At 40.6% G+C, this 17,509-nt stretch overlaps 4 protein-coding genes across 4 annotated transcripts; all 4 read left to right on the plus strand.

Moving 5' to 3' along the window:
* The first annotated feature begins 33 nt into the window (after positions 1 to 33).
* Positions 34 to 1,120, plus strand: LOC122785573 (trace amine-associated receptor 8a-like). The gene is made up of 2 exons (XM_044051445.1): positions 34 to 206; positions 297 to 1,120. The coding sequence occupies exons 1-2, from the start codon at positions 34 to 36 to the stop codon at positions 1,105 to 1,107; spliced, it is 984 nt and encodes a 327-aa protein (XP_043907380.1). The 3' UTR covers positions 1,108 to 1,120.
* A 1,973-nt stretch (positions 1,121 to 3,093) lies between these two features.
* LOC122785582 (trace amine-associated receptor 13c-like) lies at positions 3,094 to 5,544 on the plus strand. The gene is made up of 2 exons (XM_044051456.1): positions 3,094 to 3,280; positions 3,373 to 5,544. The coding sequence occupies exons 1-2, from the start codon at positions 3,111 to 3,113 to the stop codon at positions 4,181 to 4,183; spliced, it is 981 nt and encodes a 326-aa protein (XP_043907391.1). The 5' UTR covers positions 3,094 to 3,110; the 3' UTR covers positions 4,184 to 5,544.
* Positions 5,545 to 10,254: 4,710 nt separating this feature from the next.
* Positions 10,255 to 12,407, plus strand: LOC122765333 (trace amine-associated receptor 4-like). Its single transcript, XM_044019526.1, has 2 exons — positions 10,255 to 10,444; positions 10,532 to 12,407. The coding sequence occupies exons 1-2, from the start codon at positions 10,269 to 10,271 to the stop codon at positions 11,340 to 11,342; spliced, it is 987 nt and encodes a 328-aa protein (XP_043875461.1). The 5' UTR covers positions 10,255 to 10,268; the 3' UTR covers positions 11,343 to 12,407.
* Positions 12,408 to 13,987: 1,580 nt separating this feature from the next.
* LOC122765275 (trace amine-associated receptor 13c-like) lies at positions 13,988 to 16,566 on the plus strand. Its single transcript, XM_044019441.1, has 2 exons — positions 13,988 to 14,192; positions 14,283 to 16,566. Exons 1-2 carry the CDS (start codon positions 14,020 to 14,022, stop codon positions 15,091 to 15,093), a joined length of 984 nt encoding a protein of 327 aa, XP_043875376.1. The 5' UTR covers positions 13,988 to 14,019; the 3' UTR covers positions 15,094 to 16,566.
* The last annotated feature ends 943 nt before the right edge of the window (positions 16,567 to 17,509 follow it).

Here is a 17,509-nt window from a genome sequence, read left to right on the forward strand (position 1 = left end):
TGGGCAGTGTCTTGTCTTGGCCTCACTGTAACAATGCAAACTCTTGATGAAGTGGACCTCTGTTTCCCACAACTCCTGAACGCCTCCTGCAGGAAGACGGCATTGCCTCCGTCTGTGTCCATGGTCACTTACATCATGCTAACGTTCATTGGTCTGCTCACTGTGATGCTCAACCTGCTCGTCATTGTCTCCATCTCTCACTTCAGGTTGTTACATATTTATTGTTTCTTCATTTCAGAACTGTTAAGAATTATACAACAAATAATAATATGTATGTTACTCTCTTGCTTCTGCAGGAAGCTCCACACCCCCACCAATATCCTCCTCCTTTCTCTGGGTATCTCAGATTTCCTCGTGGGCTTCCTTATTTTCATTCAAACCTCGGCGATAGACAGCTGCTGGTTCCTTGGTGACTTCATGTGTCTCCTGTATTACGTGCTGATGTACATCATAGCCTCTTCCTCGATAGGAACCATGGTCCTCATATCAGTCGATCGCTATGTGGCTATTTGTGACCCAATGCATTACCAAACCAAAGTCACTGAAAAAAAAGTGAAAATGTGTGTTTGTGCTTGTTGGGGGGGTTCGACCCTCTGTCACTGTGTGCTGCTGAGGCACAACCTGAAACATCCGGGCAGCCTGAATTCCTGCATCGGAGAGTGTGTCATTCTAATCAATAACATCTCTTCAGTCATAGACATGACTGTGTCCTTTATTGGTCCTGTCATTGTTGTTATCGTCCTGCATCTCAGGGTCTTTGTGGCGGTCATCAATCAGGTCCGTGCCATGCGAGCACGCACGGCAGCCGGTCCTCAACAGAGCTCAGTCAAAGTAAAGAAATCAGAAATGAAAGCGGCACGGACTCTCAGCGTCGTTATCGTTGTGTTTTTATTATGCGTCTGCCCGTTTTATTGCGCTGTCTTGACAGGCACGGACACTCTTCTCAGTGTTTCAAATGATGCATTTGTCATACTTCTTTTCTACTTTAACTCCAGTTTAAACCCACTGATTTATGCCTTTTTCTATCCCTGGTTTAGAAAATCTATCAAACTCATTTTTACACTTCAAATACTGAAGCCCGGCTCCTCTGACTTCAAATTAATGTAAAGAGAACGGAGCAGAGTATTTTTTATTTATTTTTTTTAAAGTAGGGATCATACAGAGCAATAGAGAAACCTGGTGAGTAAAGTTTAGTGTAGTTTGGAAGTGTGCACATAGTGCTGCATGCAAAATCCCAGCCATGTGCAAGCACAACACACATGGGAAAACTGAAAACCTGATGTCCTTTATTGCCTATAATGCATAATATATGTCACATATTGTGCCAAGAATATGTTATACATATTGCACAATCAATTTCCATGAGTTTTCTGCCCCTAAATGTCAATTTCTCCGTCTCATTTATACTTATCATTGTACTTCAGCTTTTTTAACATTATATACATGTCCACAATGACTCTCTGTGAACAAGCTGTGATTTAAATTGTTGTTTTTGTTCTGCTTTTGTTTCTCCAACATGACTCAGCAAAATCTGCGAGGATCGGGTCATTGATAATCTCACGTGCATTTTTAAGGATTTGTCTTGATGAATTTTGTAAAACTGGTGTTTATGCAAATTAATATTAGGAACTTTTTGTTGGTTCTCTGTGGAAATGTTGAAATTTAAAGTTGCTGTCAGTGAAATAGGTTTGTTATGATGTGTGCCAAATCTATGTTTTGGCTTCTATCTGAATCGGAATCAGATCACTGAGCAACAACTGTTGATCTCAAACAATAAGCACTGAGAATCACATTCATCTATGAATTTATGACCCACACTGTTTAAACTCATGTTTATTTTACAAATACCTTAATGCAAGGCACTAAATTCACGTAGGTCGAGAGGTGATATATGATGTTGGTATTTTATACAAAATGTGCTTAAAATGTATCGTTTTCACTTGATTTTATTTATTCTGCACAGTACAATACATAAACATGATGATATGAATATCTTGAATTAAATTCAGAGCATTAACAATGAAAGGCAGTGTTGTTGATGATGTCATGATGATATCTGTAGTATTAAGCGTGGATAATCCTGAATGAATCTCTGTGTCAGATAGCTGTGTGTGTGTGTGTATGTGCACCTGGTACTCCTCAAGTTTTGGGGACCTAAATTGTTTTACACTTTGTTCTGGTGACTTGTCTTCCTTATGGGGACAAACTACATTTTAAGATGAAGACATGTTTTAAAATTAGGCTGAGGTTAGGATTAGGCCACCAGTAATTCAGTCAATGCAGTGTTCTCTGAAGTAGGGCTGGGTATCGCCACCAATTTACTGAAAAAAACACTCTGGAGTCGCCCCTGGTGAGAGGCACTGAGCGGGTGTGGGCATACTCAATGCCCCCCAGCTCAGGGCCTGTACATTGGGGTTCACTCAGGTAGACAAGAGGGAAGCCTCCTTCTGCCTCTGGGTGGGGGGGGTGGGTACTAACTGTTGTTTGTGCCTATGCATGGAACAGCTGTTCAGAGTACCCACCCTTTTTGGAGTCCCTGGAAGTGGTGCAAGAAAGTTCTCCTGCTGGGGATTCCTTTGTTTTGCTGGGGACTTCAATGCTTACGTGGGCAAAGACAGTGAGACCTGGAGGGTGTGATTGGGAGGAACTTCTGTGCTTGTCACGGATTGTCCATAACAAAAACCATGTTCAAGCATAGGGGTGTCCATATGTGCACTTGACACCAGGATACCCTTGGTTGTGAGTCAATGACAGACTTTGTGGTTGTGTCGTTAGACCTGCAGCCATATGTATGTCTTGGATACTCAGGTAAAGAGAGGGGCGGAGCTGTCAACTGATCACCACCTGCCCTTTCACACATTTCAGATTGGCCCTTGGACCCTACAGTCATTAAATGCCTGTGTGTACTTCGACTTTGATGTGATTGACAGTGGACGTCACAGACAGGGACATTTTACTGGCCAAACTGAAAAATACACAATGTCATGGTTGAGGAGAGGCAATGACACACAAACATGCTGAGGGAAATAGGAGGTCCACCGAGAAAGAGATAAAATCCACTGCTTCAGGCAGAAGACTAGGCAGTGTCTTGTCTTGGCCTCACTGTAACGATGCAAAGCCTTGATGAAGTGGACCTCTGTTTCCCACAACTGAACGCCTCCTGCAGGAAGACGGCATTGCCTCCGCTTGTGTCCATGATCACTTACATCATGCTAACGTTCATTGGTCTGCTCACTGTGATTCTCAACCTGCTCGTCATTGTCTCCATCTCTCACTTCAGGTTGTTAAATAGTCATTGTTTTTTTTTTAATTTCAGAACTGTTAAGGGTTATACAACAATTACTAATGTATGTTACTCTCTTGCTTCTGCAGGAAGCTCCACACCCCGACCAATATCCTCCTCCTTTCTCTGGGTATCTCAGATTTCTTTGTGGGCTTCCTCATTTTCATTCAAACCTCTGCGACAGACGGTTGCTGGTTCCTTGGTGACTTCATGTGTATCCTGTATTACGTGTTGATGTACATCACCACCTCTGCCTCGATAGGAACCATGATTCTTATATCAGTTGATCGCTATGTAGCTATTTGTGACCCAATGCATTACCGAACCAAAGTCTCTGAAAAAAGAGTTAAGATGTGTGTCTGTGCTTGTTGGGGGGGTTCGACCCTCTGTCACTGTTTGCTGCTGAGGCACAACCTGAAACACCCAGGCAGCCTGAATTCCTGCATTGGAGAGTGTGTCATTCTAATCAGTAACATCTCTTCAGTCATAGACATGACTGTGTCCTTTATTGGTCCTGTCATAGTCGTAGTCGTCCTGTATCTCAGAGTCTTTGTGGCGGTCATCGTTCAGGTCCGTGCCATGCGAGTGCGCACGGCAGCCGGTCCTCAACAAAGCTTGGTCAAAGTAAAGAAATCCGAATTGAAAGCGGCGCGGACTCTCGGCGTTGTTGTTGTTGTGTTTTTATTATGCCTCTGCCCGTTTTTTTGCGGTACAGTGACAGGTGTGGATACCCTGCTCAGTGCATCCAGTAATGCATTTCTTTTACTTCTGATCTACTTAAACTCCTGTTTAAACCCCCTGATATATGCCTTTTTCTATCCATGGTTTAGAAAATCTATCAAACTAATTTTTACACTTCAAATACTGAAGCCTGGCTCATCTGATTTCAAATTAATGTAAAGAGAACAGAACTGATGAGTAGTTTTTAATAATGTTGGGATCCTACACATCAATAGAGAAACCCAGTGAACAGAGTAATGTCTCGAGATAAATTAACCTTAAACTGTCTGCTTAGGTGGACTTTAGAATCTCATATGCTTGACCCTGTTTGGAAGTGTGCATATAGTGCTGCATGAAATATCCCAGCCACAACACCCATGAGAAATCTGAAAACCTTATGTCCCTTATTGAGTATCATGCATAATATATGTCACATATTGTGTCCAGAATATGTTATGAATATTGCACAAGTCAATTCCCAGACGTCTCCTGTTGTTAAATGTCAATTATCCCATGTCATTTGTACTTTTATCACTGCACTTTAGCTTTTTTAACAGTATATACAGACTCTTTGTGACTGAGCTGTGATTTAACAAGTGACAGTTGTTTTTGTTCTGCCTTTGTTTCTCTGATCAACAACAGTTGTTCTCAAACAATTAGAACTAAGACTCACATTCATCCATGAATTTATGACCCAAACTGTTTAAACTCATGTTAATTTCACAAATACCTTCATGCAAGAGCTGAGGGATGTGGCCCTAAATTCATATCCTGTTTTATGTAGGTCGAGAAGCAATATACGGTATTTTTTTACGAAATGTGCTTAAAATGTCTAGTTTTCACATGATTTTAGTTATTTTGCACAGTACAATATATAAAAATTATCATAGGAATATCTTGAATTATTAAGTCAATGCAGCGTCCTCTGAAGTAGGGCTAGGTATCGCCACCAATTTACTGAATGGATTTGATTCCAATTCACAATGTCTCAATTCGATTCAATCCATGAATTTATTTAATTCAGTTCCGATTTGATTAGAAGTATTTCAGTTACAATACCACTCTTAGTTGGTTATGAAAACATTTTTATAGAATTAATGTCAATTATACAAATATTCCTCACAACTGGCATATGGATAATATTTGTATACATTAACAACAGAATCCAAAGCAGTTCCATTAATGTAATTTTTATTTAACATGACCAGCACACTGATCACGTGACATTCCAGTGTTACATTTAGTACCAAGGTAGAATGCATCAAATGCCATTACCTTTATTCAACAAAATATATGTAACTAATTAAATCTGAACAGCTGTCCAGTCCCTGAGAAAGACAGTAGAATCCTGAAAATGTAAATAAATTACATATTAACCAGCACATACATTTGCAGTACGTAATAAACTAGAATTCCAATTTTTCCCAACAAGGGGTTATCAGCTGTGACTATCTCACATGGAATGGTGCAGGAAATCTGGTTTTAGTCATTGAAAGAACAGTTTTGAAATAAACTCAAACTCTGGACATTAACAAAGTGCAAAGTGCATGAATAAAACATGTTTTGAGAGATGTTGAGAAATGTTCAACTATTCAAGTGACAGTTTCAGCACCAGCCAATCAAATCATGCCTAAGCTGAAATGCTATACAGTTAATATGGAGTTTTCAGACGAGGCCCTTCTCCCGGTTTTTAGTGCCCTGGTATACTTCCACGCACGGCATGTGTGGACCCAGTGTGCATTGTGCGCATGGCACGATTTGCATCAACGTGGATAGGAACCATGGTCCTCATATCAGTCGATCGCTATGTGGCTATTTGTGACCCAATGCATTACCGAACCAAAGTCTCTGAAAAAAGAGTTAAAATGTGTGTTTGTGCCTGTTGGGGGGGTTCAACGCTCTGTCATTGTGTGCTGCTGAGGCACAACCTGAAACACCCAGGCAGCCTGAATTCCTGCATCGGAGAGTGTGTCATTGTAATCAATAACATCTCTTTAGTCATAGACATGACTGTGTCCTTTATTGGTCCTGTCATTGTTGTTGTTGTCCTGTATCTCAGAGTCTTTGTGGTGGTTATCGCTCAGGTCCGTGCCATGAGAGCGCACACGGCAGCTGGTCCTCAACAGAGCTCGGTCAAAGTAAAGAAATCAGAAATGAAAGCGGCACGGACTCTCGGCGTTGTCATCGTTGCGTTTCTGTTATGTATCTGCCCATTTTATTGTGGTACGGTGACAGGCGAGGACACCCTGCTCAGTGTGTCAAGTGATGCATCAATTATACTTCTGTTCTACTTTAACTCATTTTTAAACCCACTTATTTATGCCTTTTTCTATCCCTGGTTTAGAAAATCTATCAAACTAATTTTTACACTTCAAATGCTGAAGCCCGGCTCCTCTGACTTTAACATTACATTACATTACATGTCATTTAGCAGACGCTTTTATCCAAAGCGACTTACAATGGAAACAAGTACAATTAGCCAGGGGTGGAATCGAACTTGCAACCATGATGTCTTTGGTACACAAGGCAGGGTCTTAACCACTGAGCCACTCCACCCCACCCGACTTTAAATTAATGTAAAGAGAACAGAGCTAATGAGTATTTGTCTTTTTTTTAATTACGGAGCAATAGAGAACCCCAGTGAATGGAGTAAAGTGTAGTGTAGTTAGGAAGTGTGCTCATGCTAAATCCCAGCCATGTGCAAGCACAACACACATGGGAAAGCTGAAAACCTGATGTCCTTTATTGCCTATAATGCATATTACATGTCACATATTGTGCCAAGAATTCAATATTCACAAGTTTTCTGCCCCTAAATGTCAATTTTCCCGTCTCATTCATGCTTTTGTCACTGCACTTTAGCTTTTTTAACATTATATACATATGCACAATGACTCTCTGTGACCGAGCTGTGATTTAAATAGTTTTTTTTTGTTCTGCTTTTGTTTCTCCAAGATATGACTCAGCAAAATCTGTGAGGGTCGTTAATACGCTCAGATGCATTTTTAAGGATTTGTTCTTGATCAATTTCTCTGTGGAAATTTAAATTTAAAGTTGCTGTCAATGAAATAGGTTTGTTATGATGTGAGCCAAATCTATGTTTTGGCTTCTTTCACTGAGCTACAACAGTTGTTCTCAAACAATAAGGTGATGTTGGTATTTTATGCACAGTACAATACATAAAAATGATCATATGAATGTCATGAATAAAATTCAGAGCAGTCACAATGAAAGTCAAAGTGTTGTCAGTGATGTTATGATGATGTCTGTAATGATAAAGCGTCAATAATCCTGAATGAGTCTCTGCATCAGACAGCTGCGTGTGTGTGTGGGTACTCCTCAAGTTGTGGGGACCTAAACTTTTTTACACTTACATTATGGGGACCAACTACATTTTAAGGTGAAGACATGTTTTAAAGTTAGGGTGAGGTTAGGATTAATTAGACACTGGTAATTCAGTCAATGCGGTGTCCTCTGAAGTAGGGCTGGGTATGTCCTTCATCGATTTGATTCCGATTCACAAGGTCTCAATTGAATTCGATCAACAATTCAATTTGATTCAACTCTGATTTAATTAGGAATATTTCAGTTACAATATCACTCTTAGTTGGTTATGAAAACATTTTTACCAAATTAAAACATTAATTATACAAATATTCCTCACAACTTGTTAAAGTTTTATTCATAGGATAAACCCCTACACACATCACATCAAGATACAACAGAACTCAAGTCAGTACAATAGGGAGACAGAACAATACAAAACATAGTCACAATAAGATACAATACAATGCAATACAATACAATACAATACAAGGACAAGAAAGACATACAAAATCATACAAACATACTGCAACCAGAGTTTGGACAAATATACTAAAAGAGATGGTGACAACGTCAATGAAAGCATGGACAGATTAGTTCAAAATTAGAGGACAGGGCTTAATTAAAGCAATTAAGAGATATAGAAGATCTAATGCCCACAGATAAATGATTCCAATCATTAGGACCTTTAAACATAAATGCTTTTCTTCTTGTTGATTTCCTAATATATGGAACTGAAAAGTAAAGATAAGTAGAGTGTCTGGTCCGATAATTAGAGGTAGGTAACACAAAGTACTGTTTGAGATAAGAGGGATAGTTGAAATAAATACACTTATATATAAATTGAAACCAGTGAATCTGTCGTCTTGTATGAGGAGAGGAAAGCTGAAGAGACTGGTACATGATGAGTATGATAAGGACAGTTGAGTATAAATCTGCAGATTCTGTTACAAACTTTAGTAAGGGGGGCTTGCACACATTTAGAGGCAGAAATATACACAATGTCACAATAATCTAATACAGGAAAAATAAATTGTGTGGCCAGTTTCTTCCTGAAATTATAAGTGAAACAATGTCTGGACCTATATAACAAACTAACGCAACAATTCACTTTCTGTACAGTATGATTAATATGTGTTTTGATTGACAATGTGGGATACAGCCATACATCAAGATATTTACCTTTTCAACCTTCTGCAAAGGTGTGCCATCCTCACACACACACACACGGTGAGGACAGTATTGTACAGGAATCTGAACTGGATTTCAATTTTGAATTTTTGCTAAAAAATATAGTAACAGATTTATTTTTATTGAGAAGTAATTTGTTTTGTGAGAGCCAATCTTCGAGAATATTAAAATCAGACTGAATGGTGGCTTGTATTTCAGATATGTCAGATTTCGAAGTGTAGATGACAGTATTATCTGCATACAGTTGTACTGAAGAGTTGGTGAAAATATGTGGTAGGTCATTAACAAATATAGAAAAGAGAAGGGGTCCCAAGGACATCTTCGGCTGGCATATGGAGAATATTTGTGTTTGCATTAACAACAGAATCCAAAGCACTTACATTGATTTACTTTATTTAATATGATCGACACACCCCTCCGGGAGCTGCCACCGCATACCCCTCCAACACGGAGGGGTTTCCATGTTCCACTGATCCTAGGAGCTGCCCCAATTAGGGTTACCCAAGGCAAACAGGTCCAAGGTGAGGGACTGGACAAAGAGCTATTCAAAGACCTCTGAAGAAGCAAACAAATGTACCAGACTCTACCTCACCTGGACTAGGGTCACCGAGGGGGCATGATGGCGGGCACTTGGTGTTTGGGACTTCACCCGTGGGTCCCCCTTCCCATGGGCTCGCCACCTGTGGGAGGGGCCATGGAGGTCGGGTGCAGTGTGAGGTCGGTGGTGGTCGAAGGGGAGGATCTTGGAGGTACGACCCTCGGCTGTAGATGCTGGCTCTAGGGACGTGGAATGTTACCACACAGGCAGGTAAGGAGCCTGAGCTGTGCTCAAGGTTGAGAAGTTCCAACTAGATATAGTTGGGCTCGCCTCTACACACAGCTCCATCCTCATTGAGAGGGGTTGGACTTGTTTCCACTCTGGAGTTGCTCCTGGTGAGAGACACCGAGCAGGTGTGGGCATACTCATTGCCCCCCAGCTCAGGGCCTATACATTGGGGTTCCCTCTGGTAGATGAGAGGGTAGTCTCCCACCAACTTCAGTTGGAAGGACAGGTACTGCTGAGGATTCCGTTTTTTTCTGCTGGGGGACTTCAATGCTCACGTGGGCAATGACACTGAGACCTGGAGGGGTGTGATTGAGAGGAACGGCCCCACGATCCGAGTCCGAGTGGTGCCTGTTGCTGGACTTCTGTGCTTGTCACCAATTGTCCACATCAAACACCATGTTCAAGCATAAGGGTGTCCATATGTGCACTTGGCACCAGGATACCCTTGGTTGTGAGTCAACAATCAACTTTGTGGTTGTGTCGTTAGACCTGCGGTCAGTTGGCTCCGACCTAAACATATTGTGAGGGTCTGTTGGGAACATCTGACGGAGTCCCCTGTCAGAAAGAGCCCTAATTATAAGCCCTACTACAGTATGTAAAGTGCCTTGAGATAATGTATGTTGTGATTCAGTGCTATACCAATAAAACACACCTGGCTTCTTACTATCGTTTTTCATGCCCTTTCACATGTTATATCAGATTGGCCTCAGGACCCTACGGTCATTAAATGTCTGTGTGTACTTCGACTACGATGTGATTGACAGTGGAGGTCACTGGCAAAACTGAAAAACACATGATGTCATGGTTGTGTGGAGACGATGACATGCAAACATGCTGATGGAAATAGGAGGTCCAATGAGAAAGAGATAAAGTCCACTGATTCAGACAGAAGACTGGGCAGCGTCTTGTCTTGGCCTCACTGTAATGATGCAAACCCTCGATGAAGTGGACCTCTGTTTCCCACAACTTCTCAACGCCTCCTGCAGGAAGACGGCATTGCCTCCAGCTGTGTTCATGATCACTTACATCATGCTGACGTTCATCGGTCTGCTCACTTTGATGCTCAACTTGCTCGTCATTGTCTCTATCTCCCACTTCAGGTTGTTGAATATTTCCTCTGTCTTCATTTCAGGAATGTAAAGGATTATATGACAAATAATATATATGTTACTCTCTTGCTTCTGCAGGAAGCTCCACACCCCCACCAATATCCTCCTCCTTTCTCTGGGTATCTCAGATTTTCTCGTGGGTTTCCTTATTTTCATTCAAACCTCGGCGATAGACGGCTGCTGGTTCCTCGGTGACTTTATGTGTATTGTTTATTATGTCATGGAATACATCATCGTTTCTTCCTCGGTAGGAACCATGGTCCTTATATCAGTCGATCGCTATGTGGCTATTTGTGACCCAATGCATTACCGAACCAAAGTTACTGAAAAAAGAGTTAAGATGTGTGTTTGTGCTTGTTGGGGGGGTTCGACCCTCTGTCACTGTGTGCTGCTGAGGCACAACCTGAAACAGCCAGGCAGCCTGAATTCCTGCATCGGAGAGTGTGTCATTCTGATAAATAACATCTCTTTTGTCATAGACATGACTGTGTCCTTTATTATTCCTGTCATTTTCGTCGTTGTCCTATATCTCAGAATCTTTGTGGCAGTCATCGTTCAGGTCCGTGCCATGCGAGTGCGCACGGCAGCCGGTCCTCAACAGAGCTCAGTCAAAGTAAAGAAATCAGAAATGAAAGCGGCACGGACTCTCGGCATTGTTATTGTTGTGTTTTTATTATGCGTCGGCCCGTTTTTTAGCAGTGCGGTGACAGGCGAGGACATCCCGCTCAATGTGTCAAGTGATGCATTTGTCATACTTTTTTTCTACTTTAACTCCAGTTTAAACCCACTGATATATGCCTTTTTCTACCCCTGGTTTAGAAAATCTATCAAACTAATTTTTACACTACAAATACTGAAGCCCGGCTCCTCTGACTTCAAATTAATGTAAAGACAACGGAGCTGATGAGTAGTTTTTCATAATGTAGGGATCCTATAGACCAACAGAGAAACCCAGTGAACAGAGTAAAGTCTAGACATAAATTAAACATAAACTGTCTGCTTAGGTGGACATTAGAATCTCTTCTATGCTTTGACCCTGAGTTTGGAAGTGTGCATATAGTGCTGCATGCAACATCCCAGCCATGTGCAGGCACAACACACGTGGGAAAACTGAAAACCTGATGTCCTTTATTGCCTTAAATGCATAATATGTCACATATTGTGTCCAGAATATGTTATACATATTGCACAAGTCAATTCCCACAAGTTTTCTGCCACTAAATGTCAATTTTCCTGTCTCATTTATGCTTTTATCACTGCACTTTAGCTTTTTGTTCAATTTTCTACATGCACCATGACTCTCTGTGACCAAACTGCGATTTAAATAGTTGTATAAATAGTATAGTTTGTTCTATTTTTGTTTCTCCAAGATATGACTCAGCAAATTGTGTTAGGGTCATTGATAATCTCTTGTGCATTTTTAAGGATGTGTCTTTGATGAATTTTGCAATGCTGAAATTTAAAGTTGCTGTCACTGAATTCATTTGTTATTATGTGTGCCAAATCTATGTTTTTGGCTTCTATCACTGAGCTATAACAGTTGTTTTCAAAGAATAAGAACTGACACTCACATTCATGCATGAATTTATGACCCAAACTGTTTAAACTCATGATCATTTCACAGGTACCTTCATGCAATAGCCAAGTGATATGGCCTTAATTTAATATCCTGTTTAATTTAAGTCAATAGGTGATAAATGATGTTGGTATTTTATACAAAATGTGCTTTAAGTGTCTAGTTTTCACTTTATTTTATGTATTTTGCACAGCACAATACATAAAAATGATGATGCAAATATTTTTAATTAAATTTAGAGCAGTCACAATGAAAACCAAAGTGGTGATGATGTTATGATGATATCTGTAATATTAAGCGTGAATAGTCCTGAATGAGTCTCTGCATCAGAGAGCTGTGTGTGTGTACCTGGTATTCCTCATGTTGTGGGGACCCTGTTTGCACTGTCACATTATGGGGACTTGTCTTCCTTATGGGGACAAACTACATTTTAAGATGAAGACATGTTTTAAAGGTGACATCGAATGCTTTTATCGCACATATATTTTAGTTATGGGGGTCTTCTCACATATATTAACTTGTTTTCATGATGAAAAACCTCCTAGTCACTGCAAACGAGCCGATCAAATGTCCCTCACTGGCGCTCTCATCAGCCGCACTGTTTCAGACCAAAATCACCCCCCCAGAATTCAGACTGTGTTGTGATTGGCCAGCCAACGAGAGCTTTCCCACTGTCCTGTGATTGGCCAGGTACCTGGAAGTGACGTAATTAGCACATCAACTCTCAGATACGCAGCTCCCCCTCTGGCACGGTGGATGCACTGCATCTCAGCAGCTACAACAAGAGTAGTTCTTCTTCATCTTCTGCGGTTGAATGTACGCAACCAGATGTGCCCGGACTAATGCCCGCACCAGGAGAAGCGACGGTGGTGAGAGGAGTGGTGAGGTTTACTGATGACAACATCAGCAAATGGAAAATGTCTTTCCACTTTGCAGAGCCCAGGAAAACAATAAAACCCTATTTTCTCACCAGTGGCTGAAATGTTTGTTCTGAAACTTTAGGATTTCATAAACGAGGTAATGACACAGATAAACACACAAAAGCAGCATTAATTGGATCTTCCGGTCAATGTTGCCTTTAAAGTTAGGCTAAAGTTATGATTAGTATAAGGCCACTAGTAATTCAGTAAATGCAGTGTCCTCTGAGGTAGGGCTGGGTAACGCTACCAATATTGATTCGATCCACAATTTGATTTGATTCACTTACAATATTTCAGTTACAATACCACTCTTAGTGGGAAATGAAAACATTTTTACAGAATTAATATGTTAATCGTACAAATATTCCTCACAACTGGCATATGGAGAATATTTAATAACAGAATCCAAAGCAATTACATTAATGTACTTTTTATTTAACTTGACCAGCACACCCCTCAAGGAGCCACCACCTTATCATGGTGGAGAGGTTTGTGTGTCCCAATGATCCTTTGAGCTCAGTTGTTGGGGTTGTTAGACCTGCGGCCATATATCTTGGACACTCGGGTGAATAGAGGGGTGAAGCTGTCAACTGATCACCATCTGGTGGTCAGTTGGCTCCGATGGCAGGGGAGGATACCGATCAAGCCAGGCAGACCTAAACATATTGTGAGGGTCTGTTGGGAACATCTGGCGGGGGTCCCCTGTCAGATAGAGCCCTAATTATAAGCCTTACTACAGTATGTAAAGTGCCTTGAGATAATGTATGTTGTGATACAGTGCTATACCAAACACACCTGACTTCTTCCGCTCGTTTTTCATGCCCTTTCACATGTTATATCAGATTGGCCCCTGGACCCTACGGTCATTAAATGCCTATGTGTACTTCGACTATGATGTGATTGACAGTGGACGTCACTGGCCAAACTAGAAAACACATGATGTCATGGTTGAGTAGAGACGATGACACACAAACATGCTGAGGGAAATAGGAGGTCCACCAAGAAAGAGATAAAGTCCACTGATTCAGGCAGAAGACTGGGCAGCGTCTTGTCTTGGCCTCACTGTAACGATGCAAACCCTCGATGAAGTAGACCTCTGTTTCCCACAACTCCTCAACGCCTCTTGCAGGAAGACGGCATTGCCTCCGGCTGTGTCCATGATCACTTACATCATGCTGACATTCATCGGTCTGCTGACTTTGATGCTCAACCTGCTCGTCATTGTCTCCATTTCCCACTTCAGGTTGTGAAGTATTTGTTGTCTCTTCATTTCAGAACTGTTAAGGATTTTACAACAAATAATAATATGTATGTTCCTCCCTTGCTTCTGCAGGCAGCTCCATACCCCCACCAATATCCTCCTCCTTTCTCTGGGTATCTCAGATTTTTTCGTGGGTTTCCTTATTTTCATTCAAACCTCGGCGATAGACGGCTGCTGGTTCCTCGGTGACTTCATGTGTATTGTGTATTACGTGCTGGAATACATCATCGTCTCTTCCTCGATAGGAACCATGATCCTCATATCAGTCGATCGCTATGTGGCTATTTGTGACCCAATGCATTACCGAACCAAAGTCACTGAAAAAAGAGTTAAAATGTGTGTTTGTGCTTGTTGGGGGTGTGCGACCCTCTGTCACTGTGTGCTGCTGAGGCACAACCTGAAACAGCCAGGCAGCCTGAATTCCTGCATCGGAGAGTGTGTCATTCTAATCAATAACATCTCTTTAGTCATTGACATGACTGTGTCCTTTATAGGTCCTGTCATTGTCGTTGTCGTCCTGTATCTCAGAATCTTTGTGGCAGTCATCGTTCAGGTCCGTGCCATGCGAGTGCACACGGCAGCTGGTCCTCAACAGACTTCGATCAAAGTAAAGAAATCAGAAATGAAAGCGGCGCGGACTCTCGGCGTTGTTATTGTTGTGTTTTTATTATGCCTCTGCCCATTTTTTAGCAGTGCGGTGACAGGCGAGGACATCCTGCTCAATGTGTCAAGTGATGCATTTGTCATACTTTTTTTCGACTTTAACTCCAGTTTAAACCCACTGATATATGCCTTTTTCTATCCCTGGTTTAGAAAATCTATCAAACTAATTTTTACACTACAAATACTGAAGCCTGGCTCCTCTGACTTCAAATTAATGTAAAGCCAATGGAGCTGATGAGTAGTTTTTCATAATGTAGGGATCCTACAGAGCAATAGAGAAACCCAGTGAACAGAGTAAAGTCTAGACATAAATTAAACATAAACTGTCTGCTTAGGTGGACATTAGAATCTCTTCTATGCTTTAACCCTGGGTTTGGAAGTGTGCACATAGTGTTGCATGCAACATCCCAGCCATGTGAAAGCACAACATACGTGGGAAAACTGAAAACCTGATGTCCTTTATTGCCCATAATGCATCGTATATGTCACATATTGTGTCCAGAATGTTATAAATATTGCACAAGTCAATTCCCACAAGTTTTCTGCCCCTAAATGTCAATTTTCCCGTCTCATTTATGCTTTTATCACTGCACTTTAAGCTTTTTTAACATTCTGTACATGTGCCATGACTCTCTGTGACCAAGATGTGATTTAAATAGTTGTTTTTGTTCTGTTTTTGTATCTCCAAGATATGAGTCATAAAAATGTGTGATGGTCAGTGATAATCTCTTGTGCATTTTTAAGGATGTGTTCTTGATGAATTTTGCAAAGCCGGTGTTTGTGCAAATTTTAATGTAGATTATAATGTAATTATCTTGAGTTAAATTCACAGCATCACAATGAAAACCAAAGTGATGATGATGTTATGATGATATCTGTAATATTAAGCTTGAATGATCCTGAATGAGTCTCTGCATCAGAGAGCTTTGTGTGTGTGTATTCCTTACGTTGTGCGTTGTACATTTGCACTGTCACATTATGGGCATGTGTCTTCCTCATGCAGACAAACTACTTTTTAAGGTGAAGACATGTTTTAAAGTTAGGCTGAGGTTACAATTTGTATAAGGCCACTAGTAATTGAGGTCAATACAGTGTCCTCTGAAGTAGGACTGGGTTTTGCTACCAATTTCAATTTGGTCCACAATTTGATTTGATTCAACTCTGATTTAAATTGGAATAATTTGGTAACAGTACCACTCTTAGTGGGAAATGAAAACATTTTTACAGAATTACTAATTATAAGCGTTACTACAAATCTATGTTTTGGTTTCTTTCACTGAGATACAACAGTTGTTCTCAAACAATAAGCACTGAGAATCCCACTCATCCATGAATTTATGACCCACACTGTTTAAACTCATGTTTATTTCACAAATACCTTCATGCAAGGCCCTACATTAATATCCTGTTTTATGTAGGTCGAGAGGTGATATACGATGTTGGTATTTTATACGAAATGTGCTCAAAATGTCTAGTTTTCACTTGATTTTGTTTATTTTGCAGAGTACAATACATAAAAATGATAATATGAATATCTTGAATGAAATTCAAAGCAGTAACAATGAAAGTCAAAGTATTGTTGATGATGTTTTGATGATATATGTAATATTAAGCGTGGATATTCCTGAATCAGTTTCTGCATTAGACATCTGTGTGTGTGTGTATGTCTGTGTGCACCTGGTACTCCTCAAGTTGTGGGGACCTAAACTTTTTTACACTTATATTATGGGGACTTGTCTTCCTTATGGGGACAAACTACATTTTAAGACATGTTTTAAAGTTGGGGTGAGATTAGGATTTAATAGGCCACTAGTAATTCAGTCAATGCAGTGTCTTCTGAAGTAGGGCTGGGTATCGCCACCAATGTCCTGTATCGATTTAATTTCGGTTCACAAGGTCTCAATTCAATTCGATCCACAATTTGATTTGATTAAATTCTGATTTAATAAGGAATTTGTCAGTTATAATAACACTCTTAGTTGGTTATGAAAACATTTTTACTGAATTAAAACGTTAATTATACAAATTCCAAACAACTGGCATGTGGAAAATATTTGTGTTTACACTAACAACAGAATCCAAAGCAGTAACATTAATGTACTTTTTATTAACATGATCAACATACCCCTCCGGGAGCTGCCACCTTATCATGTTGGAGGGGTTTGTGTCACGAAGCAGCGGTTATGTTAGTTTAGTTGGTGTGGGCAGTTAGGTTTTTCAGTTTTGTTATGTCACTTCCTGTTTTATTTTGGCGATGGGTTTCCACTGTCTGTGTTCACTGTCTCTGTCTTCACCACGCCCCCTTGATTAGTAACCACTTGCACCTGGCAATAATTACCCCTGCACCTTTAAAAGCTTTACTCTCCCCTTGTCAGTGCGTCACAGATGAGTATTCAGAGAAGACCAAGTTATCGATTCAAGTGTTTGCATCTCATAGTTTCCCCGTTCATGGATGTGTCGCAGCAAGGCTGTCTTTTTGATTTCAGTTTTTCACAGCAAGTCTGTAGTTTTATTTTCTAGTTTTCGCAGCTTGGTTGTAGATTTCTTTTCTGTGATTTTGAGGAGTTTTTTGAGCCTGTTTGCTCTTTTCCTGACTTTTGTTTTGACCTCTGGTCAACTTTTAATTTTTGCTTATG

This window comes from Solea senegalensis, linkage group LG2, assembly GCF_019176455.1.
Source record: "Solea senegalensis isolate Sse05_10M linkage group LG2, IFAPA_SoseM_1, whole genome shotgun sequence".
Lineage (NCBI taxonomy): Eukaryota > Metazoa > Chordata > Actinopteri > Pleuronectiformes > Soleidae > Solea > Solea senegalensis.